The sequence below is a fragment of the Tachysurus fulvidraco genome, chromosome 15 (assembly GCF_022655615.1).
Source record: "Tachysurus fulvidraco isolate hzauxx_2018 chromosome 15, HZAU_PFXX_2.0, whole genome shotgun sequence".
Classification (NCBI taxonomy): Eukaryota; Metazoa; Chordata; class Actinopteri; order Siluriformes; family Bagridae; genus Tachysurus; species Tachysurus fulvidraco.
Window position 1 is genome coordinate 13827577 of NC_062532.1, and position 18688 is coordinate 13846264.

The 18688-nt window shown below is 39.8% G+C and overlaps 2 protein-coding genes across 9 annotated transcripts in view; one reads left to right on the forward strand and one right to left on the reverse strand.

Annotated features, from left to right (window-relative positions):
- The window catches only part of baiap2a (BAR/IMD domain containing adaptor protein 2a), a 63917-nt gene extending 60365 nt beyond the window's left edge, over positions 1-3552 (forward strand). For 3 of the 6 annotated variants that reach the window (XM_027141416.2, XM_027141418.2, XM_027141421.2), the window contains 2 exons: positions 753-795; positions 1368-3552. In XM_027141416.2, the coding sequence (XP_026997217.1) occupies positions 753-780 (28 nt within the window). In that variant the 3' untranslated portion in view covers positions 781-795; positions 1368-3552. The remainder of the gene's footprint in view (positions 1-752; positions 796-1367) is intronic. The other 3 variants (XM_027141422.2, XM_027141419.2, XM_027141420.2) reach the window with 1 other exon arrangement.
- Positions 3553-4552: 1000 nt separating this feature from the next.
- aatka (apoptosis-associated tyrosine kinase a) overlaps positions 4553-18688 on the reverse strand; it is a 30143-nt gene continuing 16007 nt past the window's right edge. The window contains exons 3-14 of one of the 3 annotated variants that reach the window (XM_027141412.2): positions 18455-18593; positions 13793-13872; positions 13368-13486; positions 13121-13208; positions 12695-12828; positions 12279-12363; positions 12058-12179; positions 11818-11967; positions 8040-11226; positions 7811-7940; positions 6476-6676; positions 4553-6365 (exon numbers count right to left, since the gene is read on the reverse strand). In XM_027141412.2, the coding sequence (XP_026997213.2) occupies positions 6337-6365; positions 6476-6676; positions 7811-7940; positions 8040-11226; positions 11818-11967; positions 12058-12179; positions 12279-12363; positions 12695-12828; positions 13121-13208; positions 13368-13486; positions 13793-13872; positions 18455-18593 (4464 nt within the window). In that variant the 3' untranslated portion in view covers positions 4553-6336. Of the gene's footprint in view, positions 6366-6475; positions 6694-7810; positions 7941-8039; positions 11227-11817; positions 11968-12057; positions 12180-12278; positions 12364-12694; positions 12829-13120; positions 13209-13367; positions 13487-13792; positions 13873-14145; positions 14663-18454; positions 18594-18688 lie in introns of those variants that run through there. The other 2 variants (XM_047801065.1, XM_047801064.1) reach the window with 2 other exon arrangements.

The following is an 18688-nucleotide window of genomic DNA, read 5'->3' on the forward strand; positions in this document are numbered from 1 at the left end:
TAATATATAAATATATCTATATATTAATAAAACACTTGTTCAAATTATACATGATTGTTAACTTGAATCCATGCTGTTGAATCCATGGTGTGTGTTTCTGCATTTCTGCACTACATCATTTTATTGATCTCATCTGATGCCCACTCACCAACTTTAGAACCAAATCCCTTCTGTAATACATATAGAATGCTGTTTTTGTATTGTGTGTGTGTGTGTGTCTAAGAGTGAGTATGAGTGAGTGAGAAAGTGAGAGCGAGAGAGCAGTGCTTAGCTTTGCGTCTTCATGTGATCATGGATTTTTTGTTGTAGTGGGGTATGCTGTCTGTCTGCTGTCTGAGATGTGTGTATTAAAGATAGAAGTAGTGAATTCAGCACATGGCTCTGACACCAGTTCAAAATATTTGGTAGTTTCGTATATTTTGCTCTGTGAGAATGATTTAGAGCTGAGTTTTTGTACCCAAAATTGGTCTCATGAAAGACAAATTGGATGACTGCTATGGGCAGACTCTTCATTTTACACTATATTTTGAACCCCTCATCATCCGTAGAGACGTTTTATTTACTCATGTAGGAGCATAGGGTTGGAATGTCCTTCATCCATCTGAGCCAGTGCAAAACTCAAAGACACCATGCCACAAAATGAGTAACCTCCCACCATCCTACACAAAACTAACAGTCGGATATGTAGCCATGCATAATCCTAGTCTGAGCTGAGCTCCGGTACAAACCCATGGACTCTCTTTACCTTCCAGTTTGGGTCCTGAATTGTCCCGGTTCTGAGTGTACAGGACCTCCGTAAGTCACCTGCCTCCATCGCTGCTCAGCCAAACAATCATGTCTTTCCTCTCGCTCATTTTCCCTCTGCTCTCATTGGTTGTCTGGCGTATAATTGGGGAGTGGGGCTTCTCTGTTATTTCTTTTTTTTTTTTTCCTTCATTCTGTCACCGGCCTCTCTGGTTGGTTCTCTTTCCTTGTGGTGTAATTTGTACCAGCCAATCAGACAGGTCATTGGTTGCCAGAAGGTGGTGTTTTCATGGAGGCAAAATGTTGGCACTGGAGGTAACTCGAAATCTAACACTAATGCATGCCTATCAATGCCTAACAAATGTACACACTAGCACTTAGTCGACAACATCTTGTTTCATTTGCATGCTTGCTCAATACACCCTCCATAGAAAAAGTACTTTTGTTCATAAGTATATGTCAAATGAATCACTGTATGCCTTTCAGCAGTATATTGACCAAATTCACTTGTACTTTGTAGTTTGTAGTGTATAGATTCAAATTTTGCCTGCTAAAGTGAATGGCACGCCCACATGCACCAGTTCACCCATTGACAATATTTGTTGACCCCCCTCTTCTTCCAGTGACCACGCCCTGGAGGTCTACCTCAGATCAAGCCTGATGGATGGCCACACAGCTCAACTCTTCTACTAACATGGCCTGTTTACAGGCCTGCTCTCTACCACCTGAAATAATACACAGAGCCACATGCTTAAGACTCTATAGGGCAACTGGGGATAAAGCCCTGGATCCATAGCTCGGGGTACTAGGAATTAAACAGGTGTTTCATATAGCTTTCTAAACATTGCTGTATAGTTCTACGGAAATGGCAGCTTCAGTCTGAGCTGCTCTGAAGAGAAATTAGCTGTGTATGTGGGAAAGGGTTATAGATCAGCGATAACGATCCCATTATGGTTATATATAGTTATTCATGTTGGTTAAGGGTTTTGATACAAAGTTAAGAAATATTTCACAAAAAAAAAGCTAGCTACATCAAAAGGTGTAAAAATCTAATGATCGCATATATATTATTTTAGTTATTTTTCTTTATTCCTCATTTCTCTATTATTGCCGTAGGCCTTGGCTGTTATCATCATTAGTCAAGGTAAGATCAGTGCTTTTAGTTATATTAGCTGCTGAATGAAAAGTGATCTTCTTAAGGCTTTCCTCTGCCGTTGCTATAGCTGCTGTAAAATGAGGCTTTCTTTTGGGGCATGGGTGGCACAGTGGTAAAGGCTTTGGGTTACTGCTCACTTTAAATCCCAGCATTACCAGAAAACCACTGTTCAGCCCTTGAGTATGTCCCCAAACCCTCAAATGCTCAGCGGAGTTGCATTTGTTTGAAATGTTTTTGTCAAATGACTAAATGTACCTTGGCAAAGGCTCCATCTGGCACCTCAATACTGTGGACACTTCTGTAATGAAAGTGTCACTGCACTCATCTGTATTGCTTCAATATAAAGCTCTAGCAGTGTCCTGGCAGGGAAGCTTGTACAATGTTTTTCCCACCAGGGGTTTGTGCCTTCTACTGCATCAGGTGTTCTGGCTTTAAAGAAAAAAAAGAAAAAAAAGCCCACATGTTCATAGGCAAAGGGGAAACTTCAGATTTTTGTATTGATGTTTGCTTTTTAGTTTTTTATTTTCCATTTTATTATAGACACTACAAAATGATGACATCATTGTGTTGTTGATTAACTGTGTCGAAAAAAAAATCTATATAAACAATATTGTTTCTTCTCTCACATTTAATACTGCTTCTTCAGAAACAAAAACAATCAACATTAGATTTGTGGGATTATGAGCACACATACAATTGCTTACAATGAACAATTAGTGTAAATAGAACTTTCTCTCGATTTGTTTGAGTACATCTTCAGTAAGCGTTTCATCTTGGTCAGAGTCATGGCGGGATCCAGCACCACTCCGTGGATGGGACTCCAGTTTATCACAGAAAATCATGTACACACAGTCTCACACTCATTCATTCCTAGTCTTACAAATCTGCAGTCACCACCACCATCTTTTTTGGGATGAGGGAAACTATAGGATGGGGAGGAAACTCCACACACACATTGGCAGACGATGCACAAAAACTGTAATGCACATGCAGTCACCTGAGCTCAGGACTGGACTGGGGATCCTTGGTTGCATTACCGTGTTGTCTACATGTTAAAATGTTAATAAAAAATCCACTTATCTGCAGGTCACTTGTTGAATCACTCTTGTGCTTATTTAAAAATTATCCTTACTACTGGAACTCAGAACTCCAGCAAATATGAGCTCAAGATTTTCTTTCTTTCTTTTTTTTTTTTTGTGAGAATGTGCCATTTTCTCTAACACAGGGCATCTCCTGTTCTGTGCTACAACATATACAGTCCTATTATAGACAAATGCTAGTTGACTATGAATTGTGAGAATTAGCTTAAAGTAATTGCCTGAAAATGTTTTCTGATCTCATTTTCTTTTCTTAACACCTTGATATTGTTTAGATATGTGTCTTTTTGAAACCTTGCGACTTGTACTTCTAAATCCTACTTAGTCTTGAAAGCTTATGTGTACTTGCAGTAGCATATCCTGGTATTAATTGAGTGCACCGATAAGGCTGGAGACATTTCATGTCTTATTGGAATGGCAATGAATTCGGAGAATGAATGTGTGTTGAAACCAAATCCATTTTGGCTGTCGGTCTTCTTTTCATGCTTATTTATGTTGAAGCATTTTAATAATACATATTTCTGTTCTTTGTGAAATAAAAATTTACGAAATCAACTGTATATTCTTTATTTGATAAGCACACCAGTGTCCATGCACAGTATTTAAAAAGAACTGGAAACAAGCCACATAAACCTTCAAATGGAATATTGAGTTGATCATCATTTAGCATTCATCCTACTTTTGTAAGAGGTGGTAAATAATAGAAGCTGACCTTACACTTTGGACTGTCAGAGCCAAGGTGTCGGTAAGTTTCATTTAATTGAACTTTTGCTACAGCTCTATAATCATCTAAAACCTATGATACTTTTACAACCAAAGCAACAGACCAGATAAGACTAAAATTTGCTAGGCATTAAAGCTCATTCATTGAATGGGAAAGGAATAATGTGTGAAAAGACACATTTGCTTCTGTTCTCTTTCGGTTCATACCATCTTGACCTAGGTGAACTTTCATCTGTGTAATCATCACAAGCTTGTGGTGTTATGAGCCAATAGTAACAAAGAAACTGAGGCTGTGGGCTCTTTGGTCAGTAAAAAAAATGGATGAGATGCTAATTATTAAGCATTGGTCACACTTAACTTTTGCTCATTATCAAGATAATGACTGGTTTTACTCTGTTTTCTGAAAACACTTGCTCTGTTGGCACCCATTTAAAAACCAAAAACCATCTTGTCCAATGGAATCCACATCAGTTTTTCTTGTTAGCTTTATTGCAACTCGAAAGTATTTATTTATTGTTAATTCTGTCAAATACATTACAGCACAAATATTTTTTCCAACTTTGGAAGTTGGGGTCGGAGTTACAGTCATGGTTCAGTGTGTGATTGACTAAAACAGAAGTAGCAGTAGAGTGCCTTTAGTCCATATTTAGTTATACTGTAACATTTCATGCATGTATCCATCAGTTCTGAAATGTTTTGCATCCATATATAACTTACAACTTCCTATAGCTTATATAAGCAAGCCCAGACTGGCTAAGTCAAGATGATAAGGAAACATGTAAACTTTGAGGGGGAAAAAAGCTGCATTAACATGAAACACCTGACACATAAGGACAAACTATGGGTTTGTTTTATTTTTTATTTTTTTGGAATACTACAGTCAGCATGGAGTGGACTGAAATGAAACAACAGCCATGGCGCTACTACAAGTGCAGGAACAAATACACCACTCATTGCACTGTAAAAGGATGATTGACTGAGCTCCTGATGATCAGGTATCACTTTGGCAACTTGAATCTGTCCTCTATAAAGTATTGATATGTTTTCCAAAAATAGTACAGTGCTGCAGAATTGTACAAATTACAAAAAAAAAAAAAACAACTTGAAGAGGATCCATGTATACCGATGCCTGTTGGAGAATACTGGCACAGTAAACTATTGGTATGGCCCAGTAGTGCTAGGGTAAGCCTGACTGTGCAGCTGTAGTGAGACCAACTAACATACATCATTACTACATTTTAAGTGAAAAATGTTCAAGAACTTAGTGTTGACTAACTAGCACAGACATGTAACTTAAGACAAACAGTGTATGAGAAAGACGGGAAGTCCACAGGCATTTATTTGACAGGCATTTTTTTTTTACACTTCTGTTTCTTTTATACTGATATAACTCTGCTATGTTACAACAAAACATCCAGCATTCTCCAGCATTATGAGGTACCATTTATAAGAGCTGGTCATAGAGCTTGTAATTGAATATGTCAGTGTACATGTCAACAAACTGAAATTTGAGGTTATTTAGCAAATCAGTGAACTTTGTGAACAGTGTCCTTTAAGATTTACAGCTTAATCAGTCATGCAGTATTTAATAAGTTAACCTGATCTGATGTGTTTCTCTCTCTCTCTCTCTCTCTCTCTCTCTCTCTCTCTCTCTCTCTCTCTCTCTCTCAGATATAGGTCACTGATACTAAAGTAATGTCACAAACCCACGGATGTAAACTGATAGAATGAAATGCTAAATTCCTACGTCAACAGTCATGGAGATGAATGCTCACTTGCATATAGGTGAACATCAGTGACAGTAATAAAACTGGTATACATTTAACTGTATCTCTATAAATAGACATTATCGATGGAAACAAGTTTGCACATAACCTTTAGGCTTCAACAAAGTGTGCATGTATATAATATTTTCCACATCCTCAGGGTTGTATAGCAGCACAGAGGGGAAATGGGGAATAGTGAGGAAGCATATATTAAACACAAGTATCTTCGTGTGGCTTAAACTTTGATGCTGTACCAATTTTTACATCCTTCAATACAGTTTACCTGAGCCATAATTTCTTTCAGCTTAAAGTAGTCAAAAGTGATCGCCTCTATTTAAAATGGTCTGCAGTTTTCCACATTGGTACACAATTTGAAACCCGTTGTAACTAACAAAACTTTAATATTATTTGAATTGGGTTGTCTTACAAAGACCTTAACCCCTTTCACTTTGCAGTTAAAACCAACATCTGGAAGATCTGACCAACGAGTGATGACTGCAATGTAAGTAAGCCTAAATGAGGAGTACAGCAATGCAACCAATACCCTTATGGATGCTACAGTTTGCATTTTTTTTTATTTGCTAAACAAGTTTGCAAATAATCTTATCCTAAATTTGCATACATAATTTCTTCCTTAGAAATTTTTCAGTACTTTCAAAGGTTGTCCTTAATAGACAATGTGAATGCCAACCTCTGGCTCAAGAAACAAAGAAAGGGTTGGCTGATATAATTCAATTACAGCATGAGGCACTGTCTTCCAGATTTAGAGAACCCTTGTCCAGAACATTAATTAAAAAAAACAAAGAGGATCTAGAGCTGTATCAGGCCAAAATGAAATCTGGATGTGTTCTCATGCCTGGTCTCCATCTGAACAGCTACCTGTGTAGAGATGACAAAAATACAGGCTTTGATGTGCAGCACAGAACAAGAACATTTTGTGTAAGAGATCTTTAGATAAGTGGTTTAGTACCATACAGAGTGGTACTGACCTCCCATGGACTCGACGTCTGAGTCTGACACTTGTGTAATAGAGAATCGGGAAACACTGAAGCGGGAGCATTGAGGTGCTGGCTTCTCTTCGGGACGTTTGACCGGAGAGTTTGGGGGAGAGCAGATTCTGTCAGAGTCAGGTTCTAATGTTGAGGCATTGGACATCAATGGCAAATCATTCTCCCACTCTAAGGTCCCACCTGTTTAGCAAGAAGATCTTTTATTTTTATAGCAATAGTGCTGTTTTTTCTTTTCTTCAGTTTTCTTACCATACACTGATCAGCCATAAAACCGCATAACATAAAACCATTGACGTGTTTATCTCATTACATTGGCAACTGTCAAAGGGTACATTAGGCAGCAAGTGAACAGACAGTCCTCAGAGTTGATGTGCAGGAAGCAGGAAAAATGGAAGCAGAAAAAGATCTGAGCAACTTTAACAATGGCCAATTTGCGATGGCTAGGGCATTTTATCAGATGCAGTGGCTAGTAACTATTAAATGTGGTCCAAAGAAGGACAACCAGTAAACTGGTGACAGGGTTATGGGTGCCAAAGGCTTATTGCTGCATGTTGGGATATCTAGCCAGTTTGGTCTGATCCCACAGAAGAGAAACTTTAGCACAATTAGCTGAAAAAAGACTGAGATAAAAAGACCTGCAGACTGCGATAGAAAGCCTGCAGACTGCGATAGAAAAGCATCAGAAATTGCAGCTTGCATGGTATGGGGATGTGCAGACCACTCAATATGTCTATCCTGACACCTGCTAAAAAAACCTATAATGGGCATGTGAAGATCAGAACTGACCCATGGACAAATGGAAGAAGGTGGAATGATCTAATGAATAATGTTTTCTATTACATTATGCCGATGACTGGGTGTGTACAAATTACCTGGGAAGCTCTGGCCAGTGTTCTGCTGTGAAACTTTGGGTCCTGTTATTCATGTGGTTGTTACTTTGACATCACCTGCCTAAACATCGTTGACCAAATACACTTTTTTATTTGGCCTAAGTGTTTATTTGGCCTCCTAATTCCCCAGAACTCAATATAATCAAGCATTTATGGGATATGCTGGACAAACAATTCTGAACCACGGAGACAACACCTCAAATCTTAGGGCCTCGCAGAGGACTTAAATGATCTTCTGCTAAAGGTTATCACCAAATATTACATTAGAACTTCTGAGGTCTTGTGGAGTCCATAACCTGATTGGTCACAGCTGTTTTGGTTGCACAAGGGTGAGTGTGTGTGTGTGTGTGTGTGTGTGTGTGTGTGTGTGTGTGTGTGTGTGTGTGTGTGTGTGTGTGTGTGTGTGTGTGTATTTAACACTTACTATCTTGTACAGCATTATCCGAGTCACTAACTTCCTTCTCTGATGCATGGTCCTTACACTCTGTTGCCTGACCATTTGCCTCCATCCCTGGAGGAAAGGTAAATTCTGCCAGTTCACCTGTAGGGCTGTCCTAGAAAATAAATATACTATTTCTTAGATACAAAAAAAAAAAAAAAAAGAGGAAAAAAAAATACAATTCAAATTCCACATGGGATGCAATGCAACTGACCTGGTCAAAAAGAAAAACAGTGACATCATCAAAAAAGGAGACAGCTTTCTTCTTGCGTTCTAGCTCCTCACAAAAGGACTGTGTGAGGAGGGATGGCATTTTGAGAAGGCTACGAAGATGCCTGGTGCTACTTCGCTCACTCACCACAACCAGTGGAACAGTGGTGAACTCCTCCTCACTCTCCTCACTTTGTTCTTGGACACTGTAGCTACGCAACTCTTCATCTGATTCATCACTGTCATCAGAGTCTTCTTCTTCCTCACAGTTCCCCAGGGGTGCTGGTAGGTCCAGGTTCTCTGGTAAGGCAGGCAAAATGTTGTCCAGAGAACCATCCCGCTTAACATTCAGAAGTGCTTCATCAGCTACCTCTGCTTTTTGCTCCCTTACTTTATTCTCCTCGTTTTTCCCATCCATCTGGCAATCTGGACTGTCTTCTCCATTTTCACAGTCCTTGACTTCCAGTATAGTGGAGGTTGAACCCAGGGAGTCTGCAGATGTGAAGCCCATGCTAGTACTGTTAACTTGGTCCTCCATGGTTGTGACTTCATTTGTTGTTGACGAGCCCTCAGAAGCTGTGCTGGAGAAGCATTCAGAGGCTGGCTCTTCTCCAGAGTGCTCAGATTCCACACCGAGGCCATCATCTGGAGCAGACTCTTTGGTCAAACATCCTCCCATCTCTGGTGGAAATGGGGCTAACAATGTAATCTCTGGACCTGATGCAGGAGATGAACTTAGATCAAACTCCATGTTCCTCCTCTCAAGACACAACTGTCTGACACTCAGCAAAGCATTATCTACATTTTCTGTCACACTTGGAAAATGAAACAGATCTTCCCTCTGACTCACTGGGAAGCCCACATGTCTCCCAGTCTTCTTAAAGGTGTTGTCTTTTACAGGTTCTTTTCCAAAGAAATCATCTAATTTATTGTCAAAGAAGATGCTGCCTCCTTCACATGGGCTTTTTTCATTTTCATTGTCGTAATCTGAAAAATAAGCTGAATCTCTGTATTGATCCCTATTGCACAGGCTTGTCAGATTAAGAGTACTATTGCTATTTGTGGTCAAACCATTTTCTTCAAGGTCCACCTGAAGGACCATTTCATAGTCTGATTCCACACTTGTACTGAGAACTGGTTTTCCTTCCAGGTCTTTCATGACAAACTCGGGTGACTCATTGTTCTCTGTGTCATAGCCACTGTCTAATGATTTAGGCTGAATGGATGTGTGGTAAGCATCTGGACTGAAGGCTTCACAGGGGCTGCTACTTGAGGCAAGCTCTATAAGTTCCTGAGGGTTCTGAATCTCTCTCTGCAACGGTATGTGTGCTAGGTTAATGTCCCCAACATCAATGTTAGAGTCTGCAAACACCTCAGAGGTAATTTCAGTAACATCGACATTACTGCAGTCATCGGTTTTTACCCGGCTGATGCTGTCCCCTGTATGACAACACTCAGAGACACACTCAGACAGGGCTGTAGGTGTGATTGTAGGACCAGCTGACCGCACTTTTATGTGTTGTGCAGGAGTTGTGCTTCTGTCCTTACTCACTGATTTCTCAGTTAAATGTGAAAAAGGATTTCTACTTGAATAATCCCTTATAGGGACGTATTTCATATTCTCTCTTATATACAAATGAGGGCTGTTCTGGGCTGGATGTATAATTTGGAGTTTTTCTGGGGATAATGATTCTACCATCTTATCTTCAGAGCAGAGTTTTATATATGACACACACTCTGTGTATGAATCTGAGTATGAAAATGCACTTGAGTTGATGCTAATGACATCCATGTGCTGTTTAAATGAATCAGAGTTATAATTTGGTGAATTTTGCCTGGTTGTTATTGTCCCTTGCTGTAAGGTCTGTGCACTGTTGGAAGGTGTGGTGTGGTGTAGATCAAAATAGGTGTCAAGAAACCCCCTTGTTTGCCGGTCATCAAAGTTTAAAGTGTTGTTATTTGTAGAGTGGTTTGAGGTCCAGTTAATTGTTTCACTCTCATTAAAATGACTGCTGACATCCTCTGGATCAGCAGCACACATAAGGAGACAATCAGCAGCTTCAACATCAACGGTTATATTGTGTGGCCTGGGAATATTCTTCGGTAGGCTACCCATCATATCATAATAGGCCTCATTGGCTATATTTTTTTCCACAGTTTTCTGGTTTGCTTCAAGGTAGGGGTCACATTGTCCCAGACTGGGGCTGCTCAGTGAAATTGACATGCCAAATGGAGTTTCTTGTACACCTGTATTGTGCAAGGTCCCAGCCTTAAGGCAAGACTCAAATATTTGCACTCTCTTCAAAGGAACTTCCTGTTCTCCTGAGGGTACGAGTTGACAGTGCAATCTATCTTGGTCACTGGGAGACAAGTTTTGACTTAATTGTTCTGCAGAAACCATATGGTTCATATCTTGTCTTTGACGTGGCTCATCACTGAGATCAGCACTTGAGCTAGCATCTGAGTCATTTATAATGCTATTAGAGACTTTTGCTCCTGGACAGTATGTGTTCGTATGAGCCTCAGTAGGACTTTTCATTTCAGCCATGGAGAAGGAACATTTACTGGCTTCAAGTTCTGGACTATAGTCAAGAGTGGCCTCTTCCACACTAATATTGCATTCTACAGGTTCCTCAATGCGAATATAGTACTCGCTGCTAACAGATGGACTGTGTGCACTCAACACTGGTACCACACCTGGGTAATCTGACTTGTATTGAGATGGGGAGGCACCCAAATTGAGACTCTCCCCTTTAATGCTTCCTGTGGAACTGCTGAGGGGATAGTATATGTCCTGATAATGTGGGTTGCTACTTCGTAGAGATCCACTTGTAGATGAGGAAAAGTAGGGCTGTTCAGCTCTGGCCTGTTCCCACTTGTACTCAAAGTTGAGCCCATCGCTGGTCTCAGTGACTGTTAGTATTTCATCACCATTCTCAGACTGGAAACTGTCAACCATGGAGAAGTGCTCCAGCAGAGGGAATGAGGAATTAGAAGATGGTACCTCAAGGGCTGGTGTTCTCTGGGCACTACCTGAGTCTAGACTTGGTCTGAGGGAGTTCCAGCGTTTCTCAAAGTCCTCTTCTGGCTCATTAGTACCTTTAGCACACATATAGTTCAACAGCAGGTAGACCTCCTCCACAACAGGCCGCTGCTCTGGTTGCAGCCAACAGAACTGCATCACTTCATACCTGCTCTTGCACAAAAACAACACAATTTTTGGAAAACTGCAATACTAGAATTATGCTTGGACAATTGCATAGAGGTATGCTATGTTTATTTTGGTTACTATTGCAAATGGTAAGCCAGTACTACAACTATATGGAAAGTGCATAATGACCAACATGTACAGGTATTCTGTAATAAGCTGACAGAGAAAGCAGGCTTTCTCTCAAACATAAGGTCAACATTTGCTTGACTTGACTACATGTGTAATGAATGGCATTGTGTGGGACCAGAATTAATGATCACAAGCTTCTAGGAAAAAGCTAAATGTATGATTGATTGGACTGTGAAAGAGGAAAATGAATGACTAACCACACTGGACCTCAGGAGTATTGATTTGTTGGCTTTGCAAGGAAGAAAATGTAATGAGCATTCAGGATAGAAAATAAATTCACTGTGTTGATAGTAATTATTTTAGGGATAACCGATGACTGCACAAGTTGCCTGCGGTATGTTTTGTACATGATGATGGGAGAGTAATGATTGTCCAGCACATGGAGAATATAAGATCTTTGGCCAATGGAGGTGATTATGAATCTGAAGCTGAAATTACTCACCAACGTTCAGACAAGGGGACTTTCAGCAAAGGCTTTGGCAGCTTCAGTTGCTGCTCTTTCACTGCATATGTCAACACCTGCCTGTCTGTGTAGTGTCTGTATGGCTGGCTCCCCAGCTCAAAAAGCTCCCAGATTGTCACACCCAGTGACCTAATAAAAAAAAAAGGCCTCTAAATTCTGGTGTCATGAAAGGTAGGTTTATTCTTATGTTCAGTGGTTGACTTGCAAAGCCTCTCTCACCAGACATTGCTGGCCTTTGTCTGGTCCACTACTAATAAGTTGCCATGAACCTCATCAATAAGCTCTGGGGCAATCCAGCGTAGTGGAACCCAAATCTGATCTGCTGTCACAAAGTAGTCATCCTAAGAGAGAAAGAGGAAACATATGTGGATTGAAACAATGACCTGAATTAGCATTAAAATTGCAACTCATCAGTCCCTGCTTTTAAATTCTTTGCTCACCTTGTACCTGCTGTGAGAGAGACCATAGTCTCCAATCTTCACAGACATCTCTGAAGTAAGGAGACAGTTCCTGAGAGCCAGGTCACTAAGGATACACAAAAAAAAATCAAAGTCAGCCAATGAAGTGAATGTTCATTACAATTTTAATACACAATAAAATGTCTGATCATTGTACCATTGTACTATTCTTTTGAATGGTTTAATTCAGAGTCAGAGACAGTCAGCAGAGCTTCGGATGAACAACAGGTTCACCTCCAGCAACAAAATCACTGATGCTGGAGTTTGTAAGAGGCACTCAGGCAGCATCAGGATATTGTTACAAGAAGAGACCAAAAGACAGGGGCTGAAATCCACACTCTGTACTGGGAGAAAATATGCCAGAGAATCAGCTAACAAGGCGGCATGTTTCTCCTCACCTGTGAATGTAATTATGTTTGTGGAGGTACTGAAGCCCGGAGGCAATTTCACAGGCCATTTGTTGGAGGATGAAGGGGTCAGGGGTGGCTGAACCTGCTGCCCGGCAGCTACGGAGGTATCCTTTGACATCACCCTGAAATCAACCAAGAACTTCTCATCCACAAAGTTGTGATCAGCTGTAATATACCACCTTAAAGGGGTGCAAGACACATATTTCAAAGTGCATTTAAAGTGTGTTCTACTAGAGATGTGCCCACTTGAACAGACTGACCCTATACTGACCAGCAGATGGAGCCTCATTCCCTCAATACACACACAGGGCAGGGAAAGCAGAACTATATGGTGTGTTTATTTACACCATTCTGCTTGTATACACCAGACTAATAGAATAAGGTTTGTTCTTTATGAGAGTGAAAGACAATTACCAGGGGGCAGTATTCCATAATCAGCAAATAGGGTGTGACATCTGTGCACTGGGCCAGGCACTGCAGGATGGCAGGATGCTGCAGAGTACTGTATCATTTATACATACACACATCAGTATACAAACGTGGTAGTTATAAAGTTTGATCAATTAAACACTGATCAAATGAATATATTAGACAGACTAAAGAGGCAATAATGGGAGTAATGGAAAAAAGGACAGAGAGAGTAATAGCAATGAGCTCAGACCGGTAAGGTAGAGCTTCTTCCAGGAACTGCGTCTGCTCCTGTATGCTGGCACTGGCTTTCAACTCCTTCACCACCACCTGTGTGGTGCTCAGTCCAGCATTCAACTCACCCAGAAAAACCTGAAAAGCAAACACACACAACCTCATCAGAGATAACGCAGACTTTCATGAACCATCCTGTGGTCTAAGCAACATAGATTTACAAGTGCGTAGAATTATATAGAATTCCCCATACACAAACAGTTCCCGTGGCTCAGAAGCTGCCTTCCACAGCACAGTAGCTTTGAATGACATTGTATATAATTATACACAGATTCCACAGCCATCACATTAACCTTAGACTCTCTGCCAAGACTGCATGCAAGAACTAGAACCCTGGATTGTAAACCCTTCATTGTAAAATTATCTTTGTTTTAGAAAGCTCACCTTGCCAAACCAATCATGGCCAATCTCCTTTAGGTAAAGCAAGCTGTGACGTCCAAGATCCGCTGACTTCAGCAGCTGAACTAAATAAAATAGGGGGAAAGGAAGGCAGATCATAAATTGCAAGTGTGCAGCATCAGGAAAAGAGGTTATGTGACTTGTTTAACAATGAACAATGCATCTTCGTGAAAGAGACTAAAAGCCAAGGAAGTTCTGAAATCTTAGCAAGCCAGTGGCAAATGAGGAAGACAATTAAAAGAAAGGCAACATTTAAATATTATTATTTTGCTTAGAAAAATGCTTACTTCTGAGAAAGGGACAATGAAGCTAAATATATATATAAAAAAAAAAATTACAGAATTTTTTTCTGAAATGGCACACCAGAAGACAACACATTTGCAGTCAATGGATAATGAGGAAGAGCATTTGCCGGAGATTGTAGAAATAATGCAAAAAGCAGTCATAAATGCAAAGCAGAAATCCATGGCTCGGTCTTCAGGGAGGAAATAGAACAGCAGTGCTGGCCCAGTTCAAGGCGGCATGACTCCCAAGAACACTCAGAGCTTTCACCCAGCAAGGAATGCAGTCCTTTCTCCTTTTTTTTCTAGTGGCCTTGGGCATCTTGCTGCACCACCACCACGTACTGTCCCTCAATAGTCCCAAATGTCTTGTGGCTACAACTGTGGCCTGGAATGTACCTCGTTCCGATGTTCTTTTAATAATGCCCAGAGCTAAGAAATTAGTTAAGAGCTCAGTCATCCTTTAGGCTCTGCTGGACGTCCCTATTCTACGCATGTCAGAATGTTTCTGACGTCCCAAACCCTTCTGCAGTGACATAAGAAGCATATAATAGCCCTGTCTTCACTATGCTGTCTCTGTCTATGTCCCTGTCTCACAACGGTGCTGTGGGGGTCGAGATAAACAAACAGAGCTCTGTAAGCACCAGAAAGACCTCTGTCAAACACATGACCCCCCCCTCACATACTCAAGGTCTGTGTGCACTATTCCCTTGTCCCCTCCTACAGTTCCCTCCCTGTATTATTTCTAGTGATGTGGCCCATCCTCCTCCTCCTCAGTGTTCCAGAGGTCACTCATTCCAGCCACTCACAGCCGCTCACGCTCTTCTCTATGGCAAAATCACTGCCTTTGTGCAGTATGGGATGGCGCATGGTACCCCGGTACCAGGCTGGACACAAGGCCCATTCTCTACTCCTCAGAGCCTGGATTGTCACTGTGATAACAGCCTGCCCCCTCCTTATTCCCGGCCGGACACAACTATCTCTCTCTTTTCATTCGTACTGTGGTCATCAACTGGCTCTTTTATATTATTTGAGTGGAATTTGGAAGCTGTGCATTCCTACCCCACTTCCATTGCAGGCCAGTCCTAGCCTTTGGCCATCTTTAAAAATGCATTTGAGCTATTTGAGCTATGAGCTATGAGTAATATGGTGTCCACTTGTGTTTGAACATTGTGACAATTACAAATTTTTGTTCCATATCTATGCCATAAAAATTAATTACCTCTATTTTATGACTATAATCGTGAGCTTGATGTCCATGGATGAGAAGACATTAGAGATTTCTGCTTATTGTTGCATGCCTGTTATGCACTGAAAGTAAGACTGTTAATTTTGTGGAAAACAATTCAAACTCTGTTCTCAATAATATCTTGGGTGGTCTGACAAATATTGATACACATGCACTACACGCTAGCCAGCTTGCTCAAGGATCTCTGGACAAACACCTTAAAAACCTTAAATAAAGTAATGTAAGTTTAGGTTCTTTTCCAATTTCAATACCATAATTTTTGTCCAGCTTCTTGGTCAGGTGTTTGTTTGCTTTAATTTATGCCAATTCTTATTAGAATTGTTCTCTTATACCATTGTTTCTGGGGTTTTTTTTTTTGTAGACATGAGTTTGCAGGAATTGGCATTTAGAAATTCACTCATTAATTTATCTCTAATAACCAATTTTCAGGGAACCCAGAGTGCAAGAACAAGACAGCAGATAATCACAGGACACACACATTCACATGTAGGGGCAATTTAGCGCAACCAGTTCACCTATAGTTCGCCAATAGGAGGAAGAACCCAGAAGAAAGTCAACTGGAGAGGAGGAAATAAACTTCGGTGTATATAGATCAACTTTAGACATTTTAAACTTACACAGACAGTAACTTGAGCTCAGAATTTAAACAAGGACCCTGGATCTGTAAGGCAGCATTGTTCCAGTGCCACTACCACCATGCCACCCCCATTGGAAAATAGTTAGATCTTGCATTTGATATAAATAATGGCACACCTTTACCATTATATCGGGCAGATTCCATGGAAATTAATTCTTTTTTTTTTTGTTTCTGTTTTTCTTTCAATAATTGCACATTTAAATTTAAATATTCCATTTAATCTGTTACAATTTTCATGATCTGTAGGTGTGTGGTGCTGTTTAACCCTAATTTGGACTTCCATCATATCCTATATAATGCTTTATTCCTTTTAGAACTAAGATTTATACTTTAATTTAGAAGTAGACAGACAATGTGATTTTTTAAGCATAGACATAGCACATATTCACAGCCACAAAGATATATAGATTTAACTTTACTTGAAAGCAAAGTAATTTGACTTTCATAAAATGAATAGTTACTCATATATGTGTAAATCTGATTCCAGTCAATGGTGGCACTGTGTCTTGTTTAAGATTGGTCCTGTTTATTGCTCTTTGTGTAGGTTCTGAAAGGTGGTACATTACTGTACATGTACCTGATATGATATAAATTTCACTAAATTAATAAGACATTATTGCATTAAGGTGATCGATATTCTGCCGTTGTGCTGTTGCACATCTGACCCATGTGTTCTGTGTGGTAAGAGTTACACTCAGCCTGCCTATCCCTGAGAAAGTCTCTGGATTGAACAGAGAAATAAACTGGTGGGAGTCTTTAAATTTCTAAGTATCAATTTTCGGTTCTTTTTCACCTTTACTGAATTAACTCAGTGTAGAAAGCTGGAAGATTAACAGTCTGGACTCAGCCTCACTGTGACCAAGCACTGCTCAGTCTAATGGGGGACCTCCACACAACACCTGGACCAATCACATGCCCGTAACTATGGATGGCTGAAGTGAAGGCTCCTATTGGCTGCCCTGTTGAAGTATCTTGCTCCAATCCAAGGTTCTCCGTCTACCCCTCCTTACAATACACACAGACATATTGCACCACACACAAACGTCCTGCTCAAACGTAGTCTGCCATTCAATCTGCTGTTAATCATTTAATGTAAAATTTCCAAAGATCTACAGTCCACCAGAATTTAAGTCAAGGAAAACATTTGTTAATACTGTTGGTTTGTGAAATAATTGTATTTATTCTAGTTTTTTACAAATGACAACTGTATAGCAACAGTAAGCAGCTATATAGTTATATATTTCTTTCTAGTCCTGCTTTTCAGATGGCTTCCTTAAGCCACGCTGCAGTTCTCTGGGCCAGTCCCACTACATGTTATGCAACAGACAGATGTGCATTCGGCTCTCCGAGGCAGCTCTCTCTCTCTCTGCTCTAGTGTTTACTGTAAGAATGCAAACAACCCGACTCTTTTTCTATATGCAACCCCAGTGAGCCTGGACAGAGGTCCCGTTCTTTAAAGGCCAATTGAGACATGCTGGCACTATACCAGACTTGTTTCTCCATAATACCAGTTCAGAGCTTCCATGCTAAACTCAAACTCACTACTTTCCAGATAGATTTGAGTTCATCAGAATATTTTTTTATTAATGCTATATGATAGCTATATGACAGCTATATGATAATTATTTTTATCATGTGAGACTGAAATTGAACAATGTTCTATTCGGTTCATTTTGAGCACTACCACATCCACAATTGTAGAAGGGTGTGTACACTTATGCAACCAGGTTATTGTAACTTTTCCATTTCTCCTTTTCTTTCTATGTTTCCCTAAAAATGTTTCAAAATGTTTTTTCACTTATATTTTTATAGAATTTCACACTTAGAATTTTTTATTATTTTAACAGGGGTGTGTAGAATTTTTATATCCACAATTCAAAGCCAACAAAGAAATGTCTGGATCTCAGAATGCTCTGATGCTCAAGATGCCCTGCACTGAAGCTATAAAGTTATTACATCTAACAATTACAATGAGCTGAACTGATAGTAAATGATGGTCATGAGTTTTAGCTGCACTGCATTTAGAGATCCAGTAGAAAACATGCCTTGTTTGGCTACATCTGGTGTAAGAAGAGAAATTGTATAAAACAGGTTATATGCTATTTTATATTATATATTGATTATTTTATACCATAACATTAAGAGTATGTTGTTTTCATTTTTTAAGTATCTTCAAGAATGTCATTGCTTATTTTCTCGCAGTTATAACGTATATAACATAAGAAATAGCTGTAACTTGTTTCACTGATATTACACAACATTAAATATAACTATGAACAAATGATGTGCCAGTGCTTCCAATAAAATTGTAATGGTTGCCATTTTTTATTGTATAGGAATAAAGCATTTAATAACATTATGTGATTGGAAAATAATCAACTTTGGTGTGGAAAGACCCCAATGCTTTGCAACCCAAAATTCCATCATTTATTATTTTCCTATAATAAAGCATTTTACATTAATCTACAATATGTTCTTACTTGATCTACATGGTTGTTTGGCCACAGGCAGTGAAACCTCAGTGAGGGGCAGGACGTAGACATCTGGGCAATCTTGAGAGCCAGAGGAGGCAAGAGTGGACAGATCTGCCTGGTACTCCTCACCAGTGTTTTCAAATTCCTGCACAAGACAAATTTGCAAATATAAACGGTATTTTGCAAAAGTCTTAGACAAATGCAAAGATATGCTGTAAAGCAAATATGCCTTAAAAATAA